At 44.6% G+C, this 25253-nt stretch overlaps 1 protein-coding gene across 2 annotated transcripts in view; it reads right to left on the bottom strand.

Annotated features, from left to right (window-relative positions):
* The window catches only part of LOC132393425 (myelin-associated glycoprotein-like), a 32983-nt gene extending 13083 nt beyond the window's left edge, over positions 1 to 19900 (bottom strand). For both annotated transcript variants that reach the window (XM_059968643.1, XM_059968651.1), the window contains exons 1-4: positions 19774 to 19900; positions 15195 to 15268; positions 2582 to 2947; positions 1341 to 1634 (exon numbers count right to left, since the gene is read on the bottom strand). In XM_059968643.1, coding sequence (XP_059824626.1) covers positions 1341 to 1634; positions 2582 to 2947; positions 15195 to 15249 — 715 coding nt within the window. In that variant the 5' untranslated portion in view covers positions 15250 to 15268; positions 19774 to 19900. The remainder of the gene's footprint in view (positions 1 to 1340; positions 1635 to 2581; positions 2948 to 15194; positions 15269 to 19773) is intronic.
* Between the last annotated feature and the right edge of the window lie 5353 nt (positions 19901 to 25253).

Genomic DNA, 25253 nt, shown 5'->3' with positions numbered 1-25253 from the left:
TGTACAATGTACTGTACCGACTTCAGTCAGTAGGAATGACGCTTTGAAAGTCATGGCTAAGGCTGTTGGGGGTCGTGAATGCGTTCTTGCATCTGAGAAATCGAACTGGAAAACCGTTTTCTACCTGCGGTCTGTGTTTCTGGTCCTGAGTAGGGGGTTAAAGGCGGGGAGGGTTTCCATAACGGTGGAGCCAATGTTGGTCCCCATGCAGATGGTTCTATTTTCCGACGTCCACTGACATACAGCCAGCGTTCTCTGGGTGAAGTGCAGTCAAGTATAACCCCATTGCGGTACAGGACACTTCCGCGGGGATTTAACCACCTTTTCTCCTTTCCGAGCTGTCTGCTTACGCTGCTGGAGCGGGGTGGGGATGCTTTCAGGTACAATTTCAGGGGCATTGTTGCACTATTCCGTGGGCTACTGGCCGCCCACGATGCGATGCCTACAAAGAATTTGAACATATTGGAAGAATTGCCCGAACCACCAGGCTGCTAACTCCATCACGAAGGCACAAACCGACACCACCGGGCCTTCCCCCGCTGTACCCCTCTTGCCGTTCCTCCTCCTGTCGCCGACCCCACTCCCCGCGCCAGTGACGACGGAGGTTGAGGATGGCTCTGCCATAGGGCAGCCTGCCTCTGGGGTGGCATCTCCTGAGCACGCGTCCTCCGGGCTGGTGCCGTAGTACAGGGGCCGTGAGAGGAGACAGGCTGCGCGCCCACAGCGAGTATCCTCTGGGAAGGGGGAAAGCCCTGAAGAACAGCGAATGCCTGTGGGTGGAAGGCTACCAGTGGGATTAGTTTCCCAAATTGCTCTCTCAATCGAGGCGGAGTGCCCTACTGAAGTGCTCCATCCCGCGCAGTTATTCGGAAGGAGGGTGTTGCGGTCGGTGAAGATGGAGGGGACTCTCCTAGTGCTGTTTCCAGAAGGATGACAAGGGGATGCAGGTGGCCTTGTGTCCTCCGCTCAAACTCCAAGAAGGCAGTAGGCTGCCTACTCCCAGTTCGCTGTTTACGATAACGCATGGTGGCAGTGAGCGGGTGAACCAACCCTGCCCCGAAGTGGGGGCAGTGGGGAGCAATGCGTTCAGAAAGCTGCATTGCTAGGACAGCGATGCGGCAGGACGCTACTGAAACTGTTTCAGATGAGTTGGTAAATCCAGAGCCCAGCGGCCCTCAGCATCCGAGAAAAGATGAAAATCCTTCAAGTGGGATTTCTCTGTGATATTTAGGGCAACGTTTATCACTATTTCTTTATCCTCATACTGAAATTTGTAGCATATTTCTGTGTACTCTGCAGAGTATTGCTGTACCTGTATGATAACTGATCCCCATACTTACACTGCACAGTCAGTGAGAGGGTCTGCTCCGATGAAACAGATGGGTATCTGACTCTGCAGGTGAGACTTTGCCCGTGGTGTTTGAGCGCTGGGGTCATGGTCAGGACAGAAGTATATGTCAGAGTGTTGTGCCACCGAGTTACACTGCTTGAGACTGATGGTGGTACATCCGTGGGGGTGACCCAGGTTAAGGTGGGTGAAGTTCCATTACACGTGGTGTTGAAGATGCAGGTTATGGTCACAGACTTTTCTTCAACAAGTTCACCAGCGAATATCATGGGTTTATCTGTGAAATCTAACACAGAGAAATGGATCCTTTTAGTTCAATATCACAAGATGCATCAGTTCAGATAGAAATCCCAGTTCCACAACAGGAAAGATGTTTACAGGATGATCCCTGAACAATGAGGGTAGAGTGTGAGGGAAAGTTGAACAGTGTGGGGTTCATTACTGTTCTGAAAGCTGTTGAGAGGGGAAATGGGAATCAGAGTCCTCCACTGAGAGCCTCAATATCACCCAGTCACTGATACATCCAGTGGGGTACGTCCTTCCCCAGACAGTGAGACAAGTGGACCTGGTCATGGGGGAGATGAGTTCAAGAAGTCCGAAGTAAATTTAGTCACAAAGTACATAAACAGGTTGTTAACATATACTATCCTGAGATTCTTTTTCTTGAAGGCATTTACAGGGAGAAAATAGAATAGAATTTACAATAATCTACAGATAAGCAGACAAAGACTGACAACAACCAACGTGCAGAAGAAAAAGTGATAATAAAGGAAAATCAGTATTGAGAACATAAGTTGTGGAGAGTCCTTAAAAGTGAGTCTGTCAGTGATAGAATCAGCTCAGCGTAGGGGTGTTTGAGGTTATCCACACCATTCCAGGAGACTGGTGTTTGAAGGGGAATAACTGTTCCTGAACTGGGGGTGTGGGACACAAGGCTTCTGTACCTCCTGCCCGATGTTAGTAGTGAGATCAGGGCATGGCCTGGATGGTGGATAAAAGACAGTTGATGATAGAATGGAAGGATGTACGGATGGTCTAGATGGAGAAGGAGAAGGAGTAGAGGGTCGGTGGAAAGCTGAACTCTGCCACGTGCAAAGGTGTCTAATTCGGCAAGAATCTGCACGTAACTCTGAGAAGTTTCCTGACAATGTGAATATGGACCGAGTAAAGGTTTATATTATTTCCCACTGATTGGTGAATGTCTGTTATTTAGTGACCGCACAGAACACCTACCAGAAACACGGAGCCACGTAGCAGGGAGATAGTTGTAACGCTTCTTTCCTTTAAATTCAATCCTGAAAAAGTATGGCCCTTCATCTTCCTGAGTGATGTTGTCTATAACCAGGGAACAGTCATCATCATTCAAGTCTCCAGACAAACGGGTCCGATAACGAAACTTCAGTGTCTCATTTCTGTGATCACGGGAGTGAAAGACTATATGACGATTTTTCGGTTTTTCACTGTTATACCAGATACCAGTCCTTGACTTCATATTCAGACGTGACGGATAACGATAGTGGCATGGAATCCGGGCACACAAACCTCTCTGTGCTGTCACATCTGATGGTGTGTCAGCTCTCCACTCCTTCGACACTGTGCCTGAGGAGAGAATGAACAATGTTTGGTAATGGTCGGCTTGTGAACACTTCGGACTTGATATCCACCCCCTTTATCACTCCTGCACTGTGGACATGGTGTGTACTGAGTGTGGGAGACACAAGGAAACCCACCAGGGCTCCTCACGGATGGTGGGGACATGTTAGTCGGGGTGTGGGTGCAGGGAGCTGATTAATTCTGTATTGGCTCATTGGTCTCAGGACCAATGGAGTTGGTTTAGCACTGTCAGGAAGAATTGACGACAGGGTTGGCGTCTAAAACGACAGGAAGAAATGGAGTGTCCAATATCTCTCTCCTATCTTCCTTTGGGAATCACTTCCTGTGTGAAATTCAATGTGTCATTTCTCCTTCTTTCCATCTGCTGCATTAGATCTATCAGATCTTACAGATCTATTGGGATCCAGGAATGAATGTGGATCAGTATGACTCCCACAGGGACAAAGATGCAATCTCTCGTGCCGACATGCTTATGATCCAGAACCACAGATGCCGGTGACCAAGGATTAACACTGGCTTTACCCAATACTAAACCCCAACCAAATCACAGAACACACGAACCATCCAGGAGTGAGCTATTCCATCTGTACTGTCCAACCTTAATGGCCCTCTGCTTTCGTCCAGTAATGCCGTTCACAGCGTGTAGTTCATCGCTCCACAAACCCCTCCAACAGGTCAGTATACCCTCAGTACTGTCCCCTGACCATATGTCGCTGTCGCTACCACAGTGCAGCATTCTCACAAATTGTCCCTTTCAACAATACAGTACAGCCACCCCACTGCAAAGTCCCGCTGATACTGCAGCCCAGTCAATGTGTAACTTTACGGTACATCATGGCCATTCGAATGTTTTTCTTCGGAATGGTGTCTATCTGATGTGAAGTGCCGGTGCTGTTGCTGTAAATAAGTTTTTCATCGCGCCTGTCCATACATGGACTTCTGCATCTGACAATAAAATCGCCTTTAACAACGCGTGATTCTGAATGTGTGACTCACAAATACTTCTCTGACCTGTGTAGTGTTCATTCTGCAACACCCCCTTTTCTTTTACAAAACCACAAAAACTTATTCACACAAAAATACATGAAGTACAAACATAAAGTAGTTCCAAGACAGCAAACAAGTTCAAATTAAAATATTATTATTACTGTCTGTAAATCGGCCAGTTCCCTAGGGGGTACCGTTCCCGGAAATCTCCCACTGTACTCTGGTAACTGCATGCTCACTCACCGATGACAGTTGGACATGAACGTACCCCCACAGAGGGGCAGGAAGTTTGTCCCGGGCAGAGCCCTCAGATGCCACTGCATGGATCCCTGAATGGGCACCTTGGCCAAGTCCGGGAGCAAGCCCGCCACTAAATCCTCTCAGCGACCCCTACCTGCGATACTGGGTGCCTGTATATGAGGAGCGCGGGGCTGAAGTGCACGCAAAAGCTGGAGGAGCCCCTTCAGATATTCAGATCGGGACTGTAACCTCTCACCTTCCACACAAGCGTGATGCCTTGACTCCTGGTCACAGAATGGACAGGCGTCATTGAACTGACTTGAAAACCTTTTACACGGTACTGCCCGATGCGGGACCTTCCACCCCAGTTCCCCACTGTACAGGGAAAGGGATCCTACATTAAGAGATTTCCGCTGGGGGCCTCCGCCGCCGCCGAATGGTAAAACAGATCACCACCGCGAGTCTGGTCCGCAGACGAAGACAAGGAAGTGAAAAGGGGCCCTTACAACAGCTGCCTCGGCGCATCATGGAATGCATGGTGGGCATTGCCGCAGGACGGTTGCAATATCTGGGCCCCTTTCAAAAGGCGAATCTCCAGCTGACCAAGTGTGAGCACAGCCGGAGACCTCCGCACACCAGAGCCTCCGTGACAACCATTATAATGGGGTTGGGGCAGGTCCCACTCCCATGGAGAGCTCCATCCCCCGCTGGGGCAGGAGAACCCTGACCACCCGTTTCTCACAACAGCCCTCGATAAAACTGGGGGAGTTCCCACAGATGCTTGCCTTTTGACAGCGCATTGTCCCCAGTGGAGAAAGTGCATCGCCACACCATGCTGTCTCGGAGGGTACTCGGTGCGGAAATATCGCTGCAGGATCCTGAAGCAGAGAGCTGCTAGCAGCGCAGGTACGTGCACCAAAGACTGACCGCCTTCCACAACTGGAAGACTCCGGACCCCAGCAAACACCCAGTGCCTCTTATTGCCCCACACGTCCACCAGCCTCGTCTGGAAACAAAAGCAATGGGTGGGACGAAAGTGATCATGGAGGCAACCAACTGATTTATTGCTAGTGCCCTTCACCGGTATGAAATTGCATGAAGTATGCTCGACCAGCTGGGCAGAGATCTTTGTCTATAAGTCCTGCCAGTTCGCCAGACTTCTTCAGCTAGCCCAGGTAGACTGCCAGAAGCAGCATTAGCAGAGTCCCCTCCCATAACTGCGTGGGATGGTGATCCAGGGCTACTCCCATAAACTGGGGCCGAATTCCCTTAGCAGGGCACGGCCTCCATTGAGGCAACAGTTTGAGAGAGTAACCCCACCGGTGACTCTCCACTCACAGGCGATCCCTGTTCTCCAGGGCTTTCCTCCTCCCCAGAGGATGGGTGCTCTGGGCACACAGTCTCAACCGAAGGCATTCACAAGCTCCTAATATGAGGCCACTCACCAGCCTGAAGGACGTAAGCTCCAGAGAAACCAAGCCGCCAGAGGACCTTGTGTGGCAGGGCTATCCTCCAGATCTGGGCAGACATACTCAGCATAAGGCAAATCCTTCCCTTCGATGGGGGCCCTGGTCTGCAAATCTAGTGGACGCATCTCTCCGTATCTTCAGACCATGAGGCTTCTGCGGCCCGTTAAATTCGATTTCCGAGGCGCCCTCAGACTCAGGTATCACTTCCCACTTCCCCAGGCCTTTGTTGGCGCTCAGACACCATCGGATCCTCTGAGTCTGGTTCAGCAGTAACCTCATGCTCTATCTCTGGTGTAAAGGCCTCGAGACGTTTCTTCTTTTGCTTTGCCTTCCTGCCCGTTACCTGAACCCAAGCTCAGCGTCTTCCATGTCGACCCCTTACCGCCAGTGGCACGGGGTTGGGGAGGGGGCGGAAATCAGCAAGGGGAGGAGGATCACCCCGGGAAGGCCCAGCAGTGCCACCTCGTGTTTCCGAGGTGGTCTTAGCAGCCTGGCAGTTCGGGCAATTCTTTCTAATATGCCCAAACTTTTTTTCAGGTATGGGATCGCGGTTGGCCCATGGCCCAAGAAATGCTAAAATAATTCCCCTCAAATTGCACCTGAATGCCCCCATCTGTATCCTCACCCTGCTCTGGTTGCATAAGCAACCGGCCCAGAAAGGAGAACAGCGGAGGTGTCCTGTACCACATTGGGGGTATTTCTGACCACAGCTCATGCAGTGAACGCAGGCAAGGGAGGAGGGCCACATCGGAGATGTAAAGGTGGGAATCGGAAAATATAACCACCTTCACGGGAGCCAACACTGGCTCTACCATAAAGAAATCCCTACTCAAGGACAGAAACACATCTCTGCCAGGTCTCAAATAGAATATGGTCTTCCCGTTCAATTTCGCAGCCGTAACAAAACCTTCATGGCCACCAAAAGTCTCAGCCGTGGCTTTTAAAGCACCATTCCTACTGCTGAAGTTGATGCAGTGCATTGCATGGCATTTTTCAAGGCCAAATATTTGAAAGGGTGACACACTTCGCAAGATGTAACTCCAGAAGCCGCAGCTTCCCCATATGACTTCGATGCCGACTTCCTAGAGCTGCGGCGCGCCATGAAATTAGACACGGCCGCTGGGAGTATTCACAGTTATACAACCAGTGGAAGGCCAGATCAGAGAGGGGAGGGAGAACAGGCGGTATCTTTGCAGTGTACAAATAAACACTTCGGTGCCGTACATGCCACTGGGAAAAACTAAACCTAAAGTCCTCTTCACTCAGGAGTTGCCCTGGGCTCGGCACTCCTAAAGGGAAGGATTTTCCCTGTTACAAAATGGGATAAATCCATCCCTGTTGCTGACAAACTTTAAGAAACGAACCCGTCAGATGCAGCACCTCCTCAGCCCTTGAGACACAAGGACCGAAAACATCAGATTCAGAATCCTTCCAGGAAGAGAACCTGCACACTCCACACTCCCAAAACCCTCTGGTGGTTCTGAACCTGTTCTTTTGGATTTTCCGCAGTTTTCCAACTTCAGGAGAGAGAGCCGGTACAGTGTGACCCTCCCTCAGTACCACCCCCTTCGGTTTAAGATGGCGCTGGTGACGCACAGCGACGACACTCTAGTAGCAAGCACAATTTTAAATAACTGTGCCAATCACACTTTTCTTCTCCGATATGAGAACTGCAAGCAATAGCCTTTCGCAGCTAAAGTTTTGAATAGACTGTAAGTGCTGGCATTTTTGTGGTGTGAATTGAAGTCTGGAAAGTGCAGAGCAGTTGCCGCGTGAGATTCTGGTTCTGGGAGCAGTGAATGAACTAATGTTTGTCCATTGCTGGAGCAGATTTGGAGGCAATTCCATGTGGTAGAACAGAGGCGATGCGAGCCGAGGTGAGACAGATTTGGAGGTGGGGTCCGGGCCCGAGAGTGAGAGAAGACCCCAGGTTTCAATATGTCGTGCCCGCAAGGTTGGGCACAGGCTGAATTAGGGCGTGGAGCTCGGGCCTGAGAGCGTATCGAAGTGACACACAGCAGGCCAGGTAGCATCTATGGAAAATAATTACAATCGACGTTTCGGGTCGAGACACTTCGGCAGGACTGGCGAAAAGAAAACGAGGAGTGGATTTAACAGGTGGGGGTGGTGAGGTGGAGAGAAACACCAGTCGATAGGTGAAACCAGGAGGGATTAAGAGCTGAAAATTTCATCGTATCGATGCGATAAGGTTCAGGTCGGAGAGCGAGGAAGTTTGGATAATTTAAGTGCCGGAACTAATTGAAAGGGTCAGGGTGTCAGAGCCAAAGGTGAGAGGTGAGCCGGTTCGGCTTGTTGCTCCACGAGGTTTATTCATCTCTGCGGTGATCTGAGACTGTGACCAACCACTATTGGACTTCGGCTGCATTGATGACTGGCGTCACGGCTGTGGGCTCACTTTCCAGATCTTCAGTTCTTTCTTTCTTTTTACAATACTTTTATTCAGAGAAAAAAAGATTTACAGAGTGCAACACATAGGTACATCTCAACATAACTTGTGTACATTCATATATTGTAATAAAATTGATCAGAATGTTATAGCATAAAACATAAAGGTATACCACTCTGTAATCAAAAATTTAAAGGTATGTCATACATCATAAAAGAAATCTTTTTATATTATTAAAAAAAGTCAATCCCCTACCAACTACCAAAGAAAAAAGCTGATGGATGATAATGGATAATTAGCAAAAAAAATTCACTTAAGAAGAGAAGATAAAAATATACATAAAAGTCTCTGCACTGTTTGTTAAACTTTATAAATTGGAAAAGTAATTTAGGAAAGGTCTCCACATATCATAAAAAGATTGTTTCGAATTTAAGACTGAGCAGTGGATCTTTTCTAAATTTAAATACAACTTAATATCACGTAACCATTGAAGATGTGTAGGAGTAGACTCCTCCTATTTAAGCAAGATTGCTCTTCTTGCTCAAAGAGAGGTAAAAACTAAAACCTGTAGGTTAGGAGTATTTAAAGTTGTATCTTCATTTGCAATAATACCAAACAAGGCAGTAAGGGGATTTGGGTCAAATTAGACCCTAAAAAGTTGAGAGAAGGTATGAAATACTTCCTGCCAAAACTTTTCAATTGTAGGGCAAAACCAAAACGTATGAATTAAAGAAGCATCAGCAGAGTTGCATTTATTACAAAGTGGAGAAACATTCGGGTAAAAAATGGAGAGCTTCTGTTTAGAAATGTAAGCTCTATGAACTATGAACCACTTTAAATTGTACAAGAGTATGACGAGCACAGAAAGATGATTTATTAACCCGTTTAAGAAATTTATTCCATCTATCATCAGAAATCTGACAAATTAGGTCATCCTCCCAAGCTTTTTTTATTTTATCTAAAAAGTCTTGTCTAGAATCAATCAACAAGTTATAGATAATGGTAATAGAACCATTAACAAAAGGTTTTAAATTTAAAAGATCATCCAGTAAATTTTTATCAGGACCTATAGGAAAAGTAGCTAATTGGAAACGTAGAAAATCTCTAATATGAAGGTATCTGTAAAAATGTGATTTGGTGAGTGCAAATTTATTTGACAATTGGTCAAATGAAGCAAGAGATCCTGAGATAAACAGGTCCCAAAAAAACTTAATACCTAATTTATTCCAATCTTTAAAGACTTTATCAGTCATGGAAGGGATAAAAAAAATTAAGGAGAATGGGAGATGATAATGAAAAATTCGCTAAACCAAAAGATGTTCTAAATTGAGACCAGATCCTTAAAGTTTGCTTAACAATTATGTTATCTGTTGTTTTATTTGCTGAAAAAGAAGAGTATGATCCAAGAAGAGAGACAATAGAGGAATTTTTTACAGAATTAACTTCTAAGGAGACCCATGATGGGCAATCTTTACAATAAATATAATAAGACCAGAAAGTAATATTCCTTATATTGGCAGCCCAATAGTAAAACCTAAAATTGGGTAGGGCTAGTCCACCCATCTCTTTATTTCTTTGTAAGTAAACTTTACTTAAATGAGCTTGTTTATTATTTCAAATATAAGAGGTTAAAATTGAATCTAAAGAATCAAAGTACATCTTAGGAATAAAAATAGGTAAGGCCTGAAAAAGATATAAAAATTTAGGAAGAATCTTCATTTTAATCGAATTAATTCAGCCAATTAGGGATAAAGAAAGAGGGGACCATTTAGAAAGTGTCTTTTTCACATAATTCAATAAGGGGTTTAAGTTTTCTTTGAATAAATTCTTGAAGTTTTTAGTAATTGTTACACCCAAATATGTAAATTGACTTGTAACAACTTTGAACGGAAATTTGGCATTTGATGACATTAGGTCATTTAAAGGAAATAGCTCACTTTTATGTAGGTTCAGCTTATATCCTGAAAAAGAACTAAACTGGGAGATTAAAGAAAGAACCAAAAGTAAAGAAGTTTCAGTGTTAGAGATAGAAAGTAAAATATCATCAGCATATAATGAAATTTTATGTGACATACCTTGCTTTAGTATACCAGAAATGTCCTTAGCTTCTCAAAGTGCTATTGCTAAGGGTTCTATAGCTAAAGCAAAGAATAAAGGACTAAGAGGACATCTTTGTCTAGTTCTCCGCTGTAATTTAAAGGGCTTAGAAATTTGGGAGTTAGTAATAACCTGAGTGGTAGGAGACAAGTAGATTAATTTAACCCAATGAATAAAATTAAGCCCAAAATTAAACTATTCTAAGGTCTTAAAAAGATAATTCCACTCAATCCTATCAAAGGCTTTTTCTGCATCTAAGGATAATATACACTGATATTTTTTTGGATGGTGAATATATCACATTCAATAACTGACATATATTAAAATGTGAGTAACGATTTTTAATAAATCCTGTCTGGTCATGTGATATAATAGATGGTAGGATATTTTCAAGCGTTTGAGCTAAGATTTTGGCTAAAATTTTTGCATCAACATTTAATAAAGGAATCGATCTGTATGAAGAACATTCAGCTGAATTTTTATTTTTTTTAAGACTAAGAGAAATAAAAGCTTCATAAAAAGATTGAAGGAGTTTACCTGATTTAAAGGACTCTGATAAAACAGCCACTTGTTCATTGGAAATAGGCTGATCTAACTGTGTTAGACTATCAGCAGACAATGTAGGAATGTTGATATTACTGAAAAAAGCATTCATATAGGCATCATCTGAAGAAGAGTCAGACTGATACAACTTAAGGTAAAAGTCTTTAAATACGTTGTTAATTTCAGTGTGGTCGGATGTCTTAGTTCCGTTATCTTTAAAAATTTCTGTGATTTGATGATGAACTGTAAAAGATTTTAAGCAATTGGCTAATAAACTACCAGTTCTATCCCCGTGAATGTAAAATTGAGTTTTATCTCTCAACAGCTGTCGCTCAATTGGGTAAGTCAACAGGAGATTATACTTGGATTGGATTTCAATATGCTTATTATATATACTTGGATCTAGAGATAGGGCATACTTTCGATCAAGATCTTTTAATGTCGCTGCTAAGTCAGACCTTTCTTTGTCAGCTTTTTTCTTTATATAGGTAGAGTAACAGATAATTTCTCCACGAATATATGCTTTAAAAGTATCCCAGACTATAGTACCAGCAGTATCTCCTTTAAAATTTTCTTTAAAGAGAAAAGTAATATGGTTTTCCAAAAACTTCAGAAAATTTTTATCAGCTAACAATGATAAGTTAAAATGCCAACTTTTATTTGGTCCAGAGTAAACAGGTAATCTTAAAGCCAGAAGCACAGGTGCATGATCAGACAAAGCAATCTCCTTATAATCACAGGATCGTACCAGTGGAAGCAAATTTCTATCTATAAAAAAATAATCAATCCGAGAGTACATATGATGAACCTGAGAGAAATATGAATATTCCTTTTCTTGGGAGTGTAAAAAACACCACACGTCAAGAATACCACATTGAGATAAAAATATTTAAAAAGTAAGACTGATTTATTAGTGACAGAGGTTTTACTTGAAGAGTGGTCTAATATAGGGTCAAGCTAAAAATTAAAATTTCCACCCATCACTAAGGAATACCGATTCAAATCAGGCAGAAAAGAGAAAAGATGTTCAAAGAACAAGGAGTCATCTGTATTTGGAGCATATACATTAACAAATACGATTAGTTTATTCCCAAGACTACCCAAAACAATAACAAATTGTCCATTTGTATCAGAAATTACATTATGTTGAATAAAGGATAAATTCTGATCAAACAGGATAGAGACACCTCTCGATCTACATTGAGAGGGTGAGTGAAAATGTATATCCTTCCATCCTTTGAAAGAATGTGAAATATCATCTTTGTAAATATAGGTTTCTTGGAGAAAGATTATATGAGTTTTAAGTTTCCGGACATAAGAGAAAATCTTATTTCATTTAACAGGGTTATTTAGACCTTTCACATTGAAACTGAGTATATTAATAAAAGAATCCATCAAATATCCTCTAATAATGTATAAAAAGTAATCACAGACATGTAGATAGTGAATAAGTAAAACAGTAAAAACATCCAATCAGCTTTATAGAAGAACCCATTTCCCCCCTCCCTCCCCTCAAAGAGAAAAATCAGCCAAGGGAGGCTGAAGGCTAATTCTAACATTCCCAACCCAAAACTCCGGTGGCTCCAGAAAATTTATATGTATAGCTGTGCTGAATAAACGATTGTAAATATATGTTTTTACAAAAAAAATCGAAGTAAATAAGTTTGCTAATTACGATAAAAAAAAACCATGGGAAAATATAAGTATTAGTCTTGGTGAAAAAGGAAAGACAGATAAGGAAAATCAAATATGGAAAATCAATAAGTAAAACAGCATACACTCGCGGGTGCAAAAAAAGAGTAAAGAAACAAATAGATAATTAAAAAGGGAAGCGGTTTAGATAGCTTCCTACATAACACTGAGAGAATATAACGTATTGATTAAAAAGAGCTGCGAAAAACAGCAAAACGGAAAATGGATGCAGTCTGCCTGCATATTTTGCATAGTTTGAAAGATAACAAGGCGCCAGTTACTTAGTCAAACAACTGATTAAAACTTTGTAAAACCTTGTTATCAACAAAACGCCAATTTGATTGAACTTGATTGAACACCTGAAATTAAAACATTTAACATAAAACAACTCAAAGTTGTTTTAAGGATGGAGACTTTGTAAAAGTTTCTTAGCTTCTTCAGGCTTCGTAAATCAAGAAACCTTATTATCAGAAGTAGTAACCTTGAGTTTACATGGATCTCTGAGAGAAAGACAACAGCCAAGCTTAAAAAGATCAGACATGACCTCTTTAAAAGCCTGTCTAGCTCTTAAAACTTCCGGTGGATAATCTTGAACGATCCGAAACTGTTGATCACAAAATTGTAATATGCATTTCTTCCTTGATTCACGAAGGATCTGTTCTTTAATCTGATAGTCATAAAAGCGAATGATAATAGAGTGAGGTTTGGCGGGATCCCAATTAGGCGGGGTAACTCGGTGAACGTGCTCAAATTTTGGTAGTTCCGATAATATATCAGGGAATAAATCTTTCAGCATTTGAGCACAAAAATCAATAGGTTGATGACCCTCCAGTTTTTCAGGGTCCAAGAATTCTGATATTGCACCTTCGGTTTCCAAATTTGGACACCTGGTCTCCAAATCTGTAAGTTTCTTCACTAACGCGTCATGTTTTTTTAACTTGTTCCTTAGAAATTCTCTTGAAACCTTCGATATCCTTCTGCAACACCGGCAGAGATTCTTCGTGTAGCTTAATACGAATTTCATGGTCATTCACAGTCTGCTGTATACTTCCAAGTTTCTGATTAAGCGTTTTCAGTTCAGATTTAACCAGGTCGAAGGAATTCTGTAACAAGTCAAACCTGGATTCCAAGTCATCCAGTTTATCCAATTTTTCGAGTTTCTTTGACATTTGTTGAATCATTTCAGTCAAAGTCTCTAAAGTAGTCTCTCTTTTTTGTCAGCTTTCTACTCATGGTGCTCTCACTGAGATAGGTTTAAACAGCAAAGTACGCAAATAATTTCGGAGCACGTAGCTACTACAACCTACTCCATTACAGCCACCGGAAGTCTCCATCAGTTCTGAATATGATTTCCTTACTTTTATTGTTTGCACAATGTGTTCCCACCCACCCGCGGATCGGCTGTTGGTCAGTCTTTTTTAATGGGTTCCATTGGGCTTCTTTGTTTTGTAGCTGCTGGTAGGAGACGCATCTCAAAATTGTATATAGTATATTGTACATGCTTTGATAATAAACGCACTTTGAATCATGGGGGCTGACATGTGATACCAAACACTGAATCAGTCTGGTTCTGAGAACGCTCAGCACTTGTGGTTTCACACATTTCCACTGTGAACCAACACTGCTGAGTTGTCACTAACTCCTCTTTTTGAGCCACACTCTTGCCCCACTGCTCCGCACGGATCCAATTCCCACCAGTCAAACTTCTTCAAGCTGCTTCCACTGGCCTTATGAGAGGCTGAGTTACAGAGAGAGGTCGAACTGGTTGAGACATTCCTCACTGGAGTACCTGAGACTGAGGTGAATCATCCAGAGGTGTATGAAATTATAACGTACATAGTGTGAATAGGGTCAATGGACAATTATTTTCCCAGGATTGGGATATCGAGACCACAGATATTGGAGATTTAATAGGGGCCTAAGGGGTGAATTCTTCACCCAGAAACTGGTCCATATGTAAGAACTTAAGACATAGGAGCAGAATTAGGCCATTCAGCCCATCGAGTTTGCACCACCATTCTATCACGATTAACTTATTATACTTCTCAACCCCATTCTCCTGTTTCTCCCTGTAAGCTTTGAGGTCCTTACTAATCAAGAACATATCAACCTGCTTTAAATACACCTAATGAATTAGCCTCCACAGCTGTCTGTGGCAATTAATTCAACAGATTCACCACACTCTGACTGAAGAATTCCCTCCTCTTCTCTGTCCTAAAGGATCAATTCTGTTCCAAGGTAATGCCCTCTGGTCCGTGACTCCACCACTATCGGAAAAGTCCTGTCCACATCCACTCCATTAGAAACAAGGCGCCAGAGCAGTTGTTGAGTCAGGTAGATTAACAACATATGGACAGGAACAGGGAGAGGAGATGTTTAGGACAATATGGGGCAGGTGTGGCCAAATATTTAGATGTAGGTTCTCTGTCAAAAGTGTTTATTCCTCTCCGGAGATTCTTTGCTAATCTGCTGAGTCCTTTCATCATTCTATGCTCAAGATTTCCAGCATCTGCAGAAGCTCTTGTATTTGTGACTAATTCAGATGGGAATCTTGGTCAGCAGGAACAATTTGGGCTGAAGGGCCTGTTTATGTGTTGTACGACTCTGGCTCTTTCAGTTAACCAGCCGGACACACAGCCCAGCCCCCTACTCAGCCCTGAGTACCCTGGTTAGTGTCACACCAGCCCGACTAGACCCACTGGGTCTGTGCTGAAATCCCAGACCCATCACAGCTCACCGCCATTAGCCCTGTGCACAGACTGACCCTGTAAACATGACTGAGCTGCTGCTGATTTACCTTGAAGAAGTGGCAGGAGGAAGTACACCTTTCCGATTGTTCTCAGATCCAGCATATTCCGTCAGTTTTCCGCCCTTAGAATGAAAAACAAAGTAGTTATAATGAATCTCCAGCAAACTGCCATGGATCCAACATCAGTGTGAAGGACAAGAAGATTCCCAGACTGTTCCACGCTATTCCCATTAGTAATCCCACACACTTCTAATTCATTCCTTTTTAATCTTGTACTGGGCATTTTAAAGGGAGCTTTGAAAATGAAGACGTTTGAAAGAGGAACTGGGCCCCTGTGAACCAGAAGGGAACAGGAAACTGACACAAAGTGGTGAAGGGGGTGTTTGGTACATTGGACGTATTGGTCAGGACAGTGAGAACTAAACTTAGAACGTTATCTTAAAACTGTTCAATGTGTTAGCAGATTGCACTTGGAGCATTTTGTGCTGTTCTGGTCACCCAGCTACAGGAAGGATGTCATTAAGCTGAAGAGAATGCAGGAAAGAATCACGAGGATGTCACTGGATTAGAGGGTTTGAGTTATAAAGAGAGACTGAACAGGTTGGGACAGTTTTCAATGAAAGGGGTGACGTTATTAATGATTATCAAACAAGAGATGAAAGATTGCATACTCAACTGAGGATCTTAGTTCAAGTTTTTGTTGAGAGCATTATAGAACTGATACTGAGATATTCCATTATTATTTGTATGACACTCCCTCAGTACTGCCCCTCTGATCGTCTGATACACCCTCAGGACTATACCTCTGACATTGTGAGACTCCCACAGTACTGTCCCTCAGACAGTGTGACAATCCCTCAGTACTGTCCCTCTGACAGTGTGACACTCCCTCAGTACTGTCCCTCTGACAGTGTGACACTCCCTCAGTACTGTCCCTCAGACAGTGTGACACTCCCTCAGTACTGTCCCTCTGACAGTGTGACACTCCCTCAGTGCTGTCCCTCTGACAGTGTGACAATCCCTCAGTACTGTCCCTCTGACAGTGTGACACTCCCTCAGTACTGTCCCTCTGACAGTGTGACAATCCCTCAGTACTGTCCCTCTGACAGTGTGACACTCCCTCAGTGCTGTCCCTCTGACCATGTGACACTCCCTCAGTACTGTCCCTCTGACAGTGTGACACTCCCTCAGTACTGTCCCTCTGACAGTGTGACACTCCCTCAGTACTGTCTCTATGACAGTGTGACACTCCCTCAGTACTGTCCCTCTGACAGTGTGACACTCCCTCAGTACTGCCCCTCTGACAGTGTGACACTCCCTCAGTGCTGTCCCTCTGACCATTTGACACTCCCTCAGTACTGTCCCTCTGACAGTGTGACACTCCCTCAGTACTGTCCCTCTGACAGTGTGACACTCCCTCAGTACTGACAGTGTGACACTCCCTCAGTACTGACAGTGTGACACTCCCTCAGTACTGACCCTCTGACAGTGTGACACTCCCTCAGTGCTGTCCCTCAGACAGTGTGATTCTCCCTCAGTTCTGTCCCTCTGACAGTGTGACACTCCCTCAGTGCTGTCCCTCTGACCATGTGACACTCCCTCAGTACTGTCCCTCTGACAGTGTGACACTCCCTCAGTACTGTCCCTCTGACAGTGTGACACTCCCTCAGTACTGTCTCTATGACAGTGTGACACTCCCTCAGTACTGTCCCTCTGACAGTGTGACACTCCCTCAGTACTGCCCCTCTGACAGTGTGACACTCCCTCAGTGCTGTCCCTCTGACCATTTGACACTCCCTCAGTACTGTCCCTCTGACAGTGTGACACTCCCTCAGTACTGTCCCTCTGACAGTGTGACACTCCCTCAGTACTGACAGTGTGACACTCCCTCAGTACTGACAGTGTGACACTCCCTCAGTACTGACCCTCTGACAGTGTGACACTCCCTCAGTGCTGTCCCTCAGACAGTGTGATTCTCCCTCAGTTCTGTCCCTCTGACAGTGTGACACTCCCTCAGTACTGTCCCTCTGACAGTGTGACACTCCCTCAGTACTGTCCCTCTGACAGTGCGACAGTCCCTCAGTACTGTCCCTCTGACAGTGTGACACTCCCTCAGTATTGTCCCTCTGACAGTGTGACACTCCCTCAGTACTGTCCCTCTGACAGTGTGACACTCCCTCAGTACTGTCCCTCTGACAGTGTGACACTCCCTCAGTGCTGTCCCTCTGACAGTGTGACATTCCCTCAGTGCTGTTCCTCTGAGAGTTTGACATTCCATCAGAACGGCCACTCTGACAGTGTGACACTCCCTCAGTACTGTCCCTCTGACAGTGTGACACTCCCTCAGTGCTGTCCCTCTGACAGTGTGACATTCCCTCAGTGCTGTTCCTCTGAGAGTTTGACATTCCATCAGAACGGCCACTCTGACAGTGTGACACTCCCTTAGTACCATGCTGCCACCCACACTAGACCCCCTGTAGTTCACCTACAGTCACAACCGATCGACAGATGATGCAATCGCCACAGCTCATCACAGCCCATTCTTCTGCAAATGCAGCAGAGGGATTCTTATGTGAGAATGCTGTTCTTGGACTGCAGCTCAGAATTCAACACCATAATTCCCTCCAGGCTCGACAAGAAACTCAAAGACCTTGGCTTTCACCCTGCCTTGGGTAGCTTAACTTTGCTGACGACACAACAGTGTTTGGCCTAATCTCAAATAATATTGAAGAAGCTTACAGAGAAGTCATCACCCTGACACGGTGGTGTCAAGAAAACAACATCTCCTTCAGTGTAGCAGAAACAAAGGAGCTGGTCATACCCTTGAAGAAGTTTGGTATGGGCCCCCACATCCTAAGGACTGTCTACAGGGGCGGAATTGAAAGCATCCTGACTGGCTGCACCACTGCCTGGTATGGGAACTCTACTTCCCTCAATCGCAGGACTCTGTAGAGAGTGGAGTGGACAGCACAGCACCTCCATAGTTGTGAACTTCCCACTACTCATGACATTTACGAAGACAGGTTTGTAAAAAGGGCCTGAAGGATCAATGGGGACCCGTTACCCCAACTACAAACTGTTCCAGCTGCTACCATCCGGGAAACAGTACCATACCATAAAAGCCAGGACTAACAGGATCTGGGAATGTTTCTTCCACCAGGCCATCAGACTGATTAATTCATGCTGAAACAATTGTATTTCCATGTTGCATTGCCTGTCCTGTTGTACGTAACATTTATTATAAATTAGTAGAAATTGCACATTGAACATTTAGACAGAGATGTAATGTAAAGACTTTTACTCCTGATGCATATTAAGGATGTAAGAAATCAAGTCAATTCAATTCAATTCAGTACTGTCCCTCTGACAGTTAGGCTCTTCCTCAGTACTGGCATTCTGACAGTGCGGCATTCCCTGAGTACTGTCCCTCTGATAGTGATGCACTCCCTCACTACTGTCCCTTGGATAATCTGCTCCTTCACAGTGCAATGCTTCTGCGGAGCCCTCCTTCTTATTGAAATAGCTTGTTGTCCCAGATTCCTGTATCTTCCATTATTTGTGTCTTTAGAGCTTGGAGATTAGTAAGAATGCAGTTGGAATTGAAAGTGCCACTGTTGTGATTAGCAAGGAAGTGTGTTGAATGTTGCCACAGGACAAGATTCAGGTTAAAGGTTCGGTGATGCAATGGCAGGTGGAAATTAACCCTAACAGTGTGAGGTGATGCTCTTTGGAAATTCAACCCCTATACTAAATGGCACGGCCCCAAGGAAAGTTGATGAGTGGAGGACTTTCTAAAATGCAGGAGGAACTCAGCAAATCCCATATAATGTCTGACTCATTGAGTTTCTGTAGCATTTTCATTTCCTATGTTGCAATGTTACAAGCATCTGGACAGTCTGTACCTTGAGAATCACGTGCAGTTACAGACATTGCACTCTGAAAAGGAAGTTATTGTGCTGGAGAGAACTCAACGGAGATTTACCAGAATGCTGCCTGGATTGTAGAACATCTGTTTTAATGAGATATAGAGCTTGATTTTTCTCTCTTTATCTCTCTCCCCTTGCCTCTCTCTAACCCCCTCTTTCTGTCTGGAGTGAAGGACTCCAAGAGGTGACTGATAGGAATAGAATATTATGAGAGGTGCAGAGAGGGCTGATTACTTTAATGGTTTTTGTCATGGGCAAGGTGCCAGCAACAAGAGGATGCAGAGCGAAGGTGCCAACGAGGGGTTTCAAAGGGGGTCTGAGGGGAAATTATTTTCTGCTGGTTTAATTTTGAATGTGTTGCCAAAGGTGCCCCAGGCTGGCACAGTCAGTATGTTTAAGAGGCATTGGGACAGGCACTAGAATGGCAGGCTGCAGACCCAATGTGGACAAATGGGATTAGTGCAGATGGGCAGACTAGATGGCAGGAGTGTGGTGGGCTGGAGATCCCATTGCTTTGCTGGATAAAGCTGAGAACCTAGAACCACACAAAGCACATCAGTGATCAGACCTCTGTACTGTGTTTCACACCACCAAAAAACAGGACTCTAGAACCCCAAAAAGCACATCAATGATCAGATACCGTATACCGTCTTAAAACATCAGTTCTTGCCAGTGTTGGCTAAAAGCAGGAAATTACATACCCAGAATCAGTCCGCTGCTCGTCTCCGGAGTAATCAATGGCAGGCACTTCAATGATCGTCTCCAGAATTAATCACTGACAGACGCCTCAGGGCTCAGTGTCATCTGCCCCCTGCCCCCATCCCGAACAGCTGCCCTGTGTGGACAACAGTGAGGAGATTACTTAAATCAGGAAGGGGAAACAAAATGAGGAAGTTTTCACAAATGGTTAACCCTTTTCAACCCAACAATTATGTTATTTTTGTATAGCTGAGAGAATGCTCCACTGTGGAATGACCCTCAGGCAGAGCCCTCAACCTCTCTCTGTAACCACCCTCTAGACCCTACACCCCACCCTGTCTCTGCAATACCTCTGTCCTCTGGCACGTCCATGTCCGTAACCTACCCCCCCCCCAAGACCCTCCACACTTTCTGGCTTCTATACGTCTCCCATAGTTTGTAACCCCCCCTCCTCCACATACAATTTTCCCTGTTTTTTTATCCCCCTGTGGACTCTCCACTCTTCCTTGTCTCTGTAACACCTCCAGCCCGTAAATCCTTCCTCCTTCTCTGTAACGCTTTGCAATATACCTCTCCCATCTCTGAGATTCCTTCTCCCTCTGGTCCCTACACCACCGTGCCATTGTAAACCCCTCCACCTCTTGCAACCCTCCCTCTGTGAACCCCTCCCTCCCATCTCTGTGGCTCCTATGCCCCCTTCATTTCTGTAACCCCCCTCCCCGGCTCTTACACCTCACAGTGTCTCTGCAACACTCCACCTGCCCCACCCGCTCACAACCCACTCCGTCATTGTGACCTCCTCCGATCCTTCTGTTAGTGGGCCAATAATCCAACCATACTAAAAACGAGGTCTTGACATCACAATCTACCCCATCAGAATCTAGCACATTATCATTCACCAACACCACCCTGTCTCTTTAGGTGCTGTACTTTCGCATTCTGTTACTCTTTACCGTGTTCTGTCTCAATGATCTGATAGCTATCGTTCACTGATTGTAATGATTGTACGTAAAGCAAGCCTTCAACTGTACCTTATATGATGGTAAACCAACACCAATCTCAAAAAAGAAATGTCAGTGGTTTCTATAACTAGCCAAAGGTCTGGTAATGAGCAAGTGAAGCAGGGGTGGGTATGATGCCTTCCTCCTCACACAGCCCAATGCTGGCAGAACATAGTCATGGCTACATTCATCTATACAATGCCTCTGTCCCCCACACAAAAAAAAATCATCCTGTGGTATTAACTGCAGAGTAAATCAAACAGAAATCAGACAACCCCACTTTGTTAGGAGATACTAGGAGAGGGGATTGAAAGAGATTACCAGGAGCGTGTTATCGGAGAGGAGCAGAGAGCTTTGTGGAGGAGATTCCATTGCCTAGGGCCCAGACAGTTGATGACAAGATGGATAATGGTGTAACAAGGGGAACATGGAATAAGAGCTGGGGAGCTGCATAGGGGCCAGAGAGGGTCACAGAGATGGGGTAGTGTGTCCAGAGGGGTTTAAGGAGGCAGGGTGAGATGTTGTGGTCAAAGGTTGTTCACAGGGACAGGAAGGGGCTGGAGGGAGCCAAAATGTCAGTAAGGACTACAGGGGATTATAGACACATCCAGAGTTCGAGGCCTGGAATTCAGGGTACCATCACTGACAAAAGTTGGGGTTGATACCAAACATCCAAGTCTGTAGGTTGAATCCAAAGTCATTGAGTCTGGACGACAAGGGCCGATGGCTGAAGCCCTGACTCTACGAGTTGACAGGCTGCCTGAAGGCATTTCATTATTCCTGTAAATGCCTGCAATGGAACTGAGAAGCAGGACCTCAAAGGTAATAATCTCAGGATTACTGCCTGTGCCACATGACAGTGAGTATGGGAATAGAGTGAGATGGAGGATATATGTGTGGTTGGGGGATTGGAGCCGGGGGCAGGGATTCAGATTTCTGGATCATTGGGACCTCTCTTGGGGCAGGTGTGATCTGTACAAACAGGATGGGTTGCATTTGAATCCGAGGGGGACAAATATCGAGAGGTTTGCTACAGCTATTGGGGAGAATGTAAACTGGAATTGCTGGGGGGGTGGGAACAGAACTGAAGAGATGGAGGAAAAGCCGGACCTCCAGAGTAATAATCTGCCTGAGCCACGCGCTAATGAAGGTGAGAATAGCAGAATTAAGCAGATGAATGTGTGGCTGAGTGACTGGTGCAGGGGGCAGAGCTTCAAATTCTTGGATCATTGGGGTCTATTTTGGGGGAGGTATGGCTTACACAAAAAACGATGGGTTACACCTGAACTCAAAGGGTACTAATATCCTGGTGGGATTGTTTAATGTAGCTGTTAGGGAGGGTTTAAACTAAGTTGACAAGGGGAAGGAAACCAGGGTGTTAGGGTCAAGGAAGAGGAAAATAGAAATAATTTCTATTATGTTACATGACTATATGTTACAGCTGGAAATAGAAAAAGTGTGTCAGCAGGAAAATGTCAAGATAATTATGGGGGATTTTAATACGAAAGTGGATTGGGAAAGTCAGGAAGGTACTGGGTCTCAGGAGAGGGGGTTTGTAGAATGCCTACGGGGTGGCTTTTTGGAGCAGCTTGTCCGTAAGCCCACCAGGGGATCAGCTGTTTTGGATTGAGTGCAGTGTAATGAACCTGAGGCGATTAGGGAGTGATTAACCCCTTGGAAGTACTGATCATAATATGATTGAGTTCAGTTTCAAATTTGAAAAGGAGAAGCTGGTATCAGGCGTATCGATATTTCAATGGAACAAAGGAAATTACGGTGGTATGAGAGAGGAACCGGCCCAAGTTGATTGGAAAAGTAAGCTAGATGGAGGGAGGGTAGAGCAGAATTGGATGAAATTCCTACAAGAAATAAGGAAAGTGCAGGAAAAATATATTCCAAGAACAAAGAAAATCATGAATGGAAAAATGACACAAATGTGGCTAACGAGAGAGGTTAAGGCTAAAATAAAAGTAAAAGAGATGACAAGGGAGAGGCAGTGGTTGTTATGTATTTGGATTTTCAGAAGGCCTTCAATAAGGTGCCACATAAGAGGCTGTTTAATAAGATGAGGGCCCATGGAATTACAGGAAAGACATTGGAATGGGTGGAGCATTGGCTGATAGGCAGAAAGCAAAGAGTGGGAATAAAGGGATCCTATTCTGGTTGGTTGCCGGTTACTAGTGGTGTTCCGCAGGGGTCAGTATTGGGGCCGCCTCTTTTTACACTGTGTACCAATGATTTAGATTATGGACTAAATGGTTTTGTGGCTAAGTTTGCGGATGACAGCAAGATAGGTGGACGAGCAGGAAATGTTGAAGAAACGGAAAGGCTGCAGAGAGACTTGGTCAATTTAGGAGAGTGGGCAAAGAAATGACAGATGAGATATAATGTTGAGAAATGTACGGTTGTACATTTTGGAAGAAGAAATAATCAGGCAGATTATTATTTATATGGGGAGAAAATTCAAAAATCGAAGTCCAAAGAGACTTGGGGGTCCTCGTGCAGGATGCTCTAAAGGTTAACCACCAGTTTGGATCGGAAGTAAGGAAAGCAAATACTATGCTGGCATTTATTTTGAGAGGAATAGTGTATAAGAGTAAGTAGGTGTTGAGGCACTATGGGGCACTGGTGAGACCTCATTTGGAATACTGTGTGCAGTTTTGGGCCCCCATCTTAGAAGGGATGTACTGATGTTGGAGAGAGTTCAGAGAAGATTCACGAGGATGATTCCTGGAATGCAAGGGCTAAGATACAAAGAGCGTTTGTCGACTCTTGGACTGTATTCATTAGAGTATAGAAGAATGAGAGGGGATCTCATAGAGACTTTTCGAATGTTGAAAGGGTTGGACAGATGTGGAAAGGCTGTTTACTTTAGTGGGTAAGTCTAGGACAAGAGGCCACAGCCTTAGAATTAGAGGGTACCCATTTAAAACAGAGATGAGGAGAATTTTTTTTAGCCAGAGGGTTATGGATTTATGGAATTTGTTGCCACATACAGCTGTGGAGTCCCAATTGTTGAGGGTGTTTAAGGAAGAGATTGATAGGTATCTAATTAGTCAGGGCATCAAGGGATATGGGGGAAAATCCAGAAATTGGAACTAGATGGGAGGATTGTTTAGCACATGGTGGAGTGGCAGAGTAGGCACGATGGGCCAAATGGCCTACTTCTGCTCCTTTGTCTTGTGTGAAGAGGCGGTTGGCTCACAAATAGAGAAAGCTTGTAGACAGTGCGAGAGGGAGGATAAGCAGGTGATGGAGAAAGGACAAGCTATGACCCATGGTCTGGGATGTGTCTATTTTTTAATGCAAGGAGTATTATGAACAAAGAGGATGAGCTCAGAGTGTGGATCAGTACTTGGAACTGTGATGTTGTGGACATTACAGAGACTTGGATGGCTAAGGAGAAGGAATACTTACTTTGAGTGCCAGGCCTCAGATGTTTCAGAAAGGACAGGGGGGGAGGCAAAAGACGTGGGATCGTGGGACTGCTGATCAGAGATAGTGTCACGGCTGCAGAAAAGGAGGAAGTCATGGAGGGATTGTCTACGGAGTCTCTGTGGGTGGAAGTTAGGACCAGGAAGGGGTCAATAATTCTACTGGGTGTTTTTTAAAGGCCACCCAAATGATAACAGGGACGTCGAGGAGCAGATAAGGAGACAGATTCTGGAAAGGGTTGTTGTGGTGGGAGATGTTAATTTCCGAAATATTGATTGGCATCTCTTGAGAGCAATGGGTTTAGATGGCGTGGAGTTTGTTAGGTGTGTTCAGGAAGGTTTCTTGACACAATATGTAGATAAGCCTACAAGAGGAGAGGCTGTACTTGGGAAATTGGGAAATGAACCCGGTCAGGTGTCAAATCTCTCAGTAGGAGTGCACTTTGGAGACAGTAATCACAATTCTATCTCCTTTACCATAGCATTGGAGAGGGATAGGAACAGACAAGTTAGGAAAGTGGTTAATTGGAGTAGGGTAAATATGAGGCTATCAGGCAGGAACTTGGAAGCATAAATTGGGAAAAGATGTCCTCAGGGAAATGTACGGCAGCAATATAGAAAATGTTCAGGGGATGTTTGCATGGAGTTCTGCACAGGTACATTCCAATGAGACAGGGAAAGGATGGTACGGTACAGGAACCGTGGTGTACAAAGGCTGTTGTACATCTAGTCAAGAAGAAACATTTACAAAATATTCATGTATGGTGACATATGGACCAGCTGGTGGCACAGCGACATCAGCACCAGACTTCGAAGTGAAGGTTCCTGAGTTCGAATCCAGTTTGGGCTGCTGCCGGGCATGCTTTCCACCAGCGCTGGGTTGAGAGTCAAGTTCGCAACTCGGCCTCGTAAAAAAAACAACTGCGCTGTGAGAAGGACGTGGGGGACCACTCACAGAGTCTTTCCTCCAAGGCAACCACTTGAAAAAAAAGTGATCGCCGAGGCTCTGGCAGAGTACGGCACACACAAAAAAAAATGGTGACATAT

Source organism: Hypanus sabinus, chromosome 1 (assembly GCF_030144855.1).
Source record: "Hypanus sabinus isolate sHypSab1 chromosome 1, sHypSab1.hap1, whole genome shotgun sequence".
Lineage (NCBI taxonomy): Eukaryota > Metazoa > Chordata > Chondrichthyes > Myliobatiformes > Dasyatidae > Hypanus > Hypanus sabinus.
Note: the sequence above shows the minus strand (reverse complement) of the source record. Positions and strands in the feature narration are given on the sequence as shown.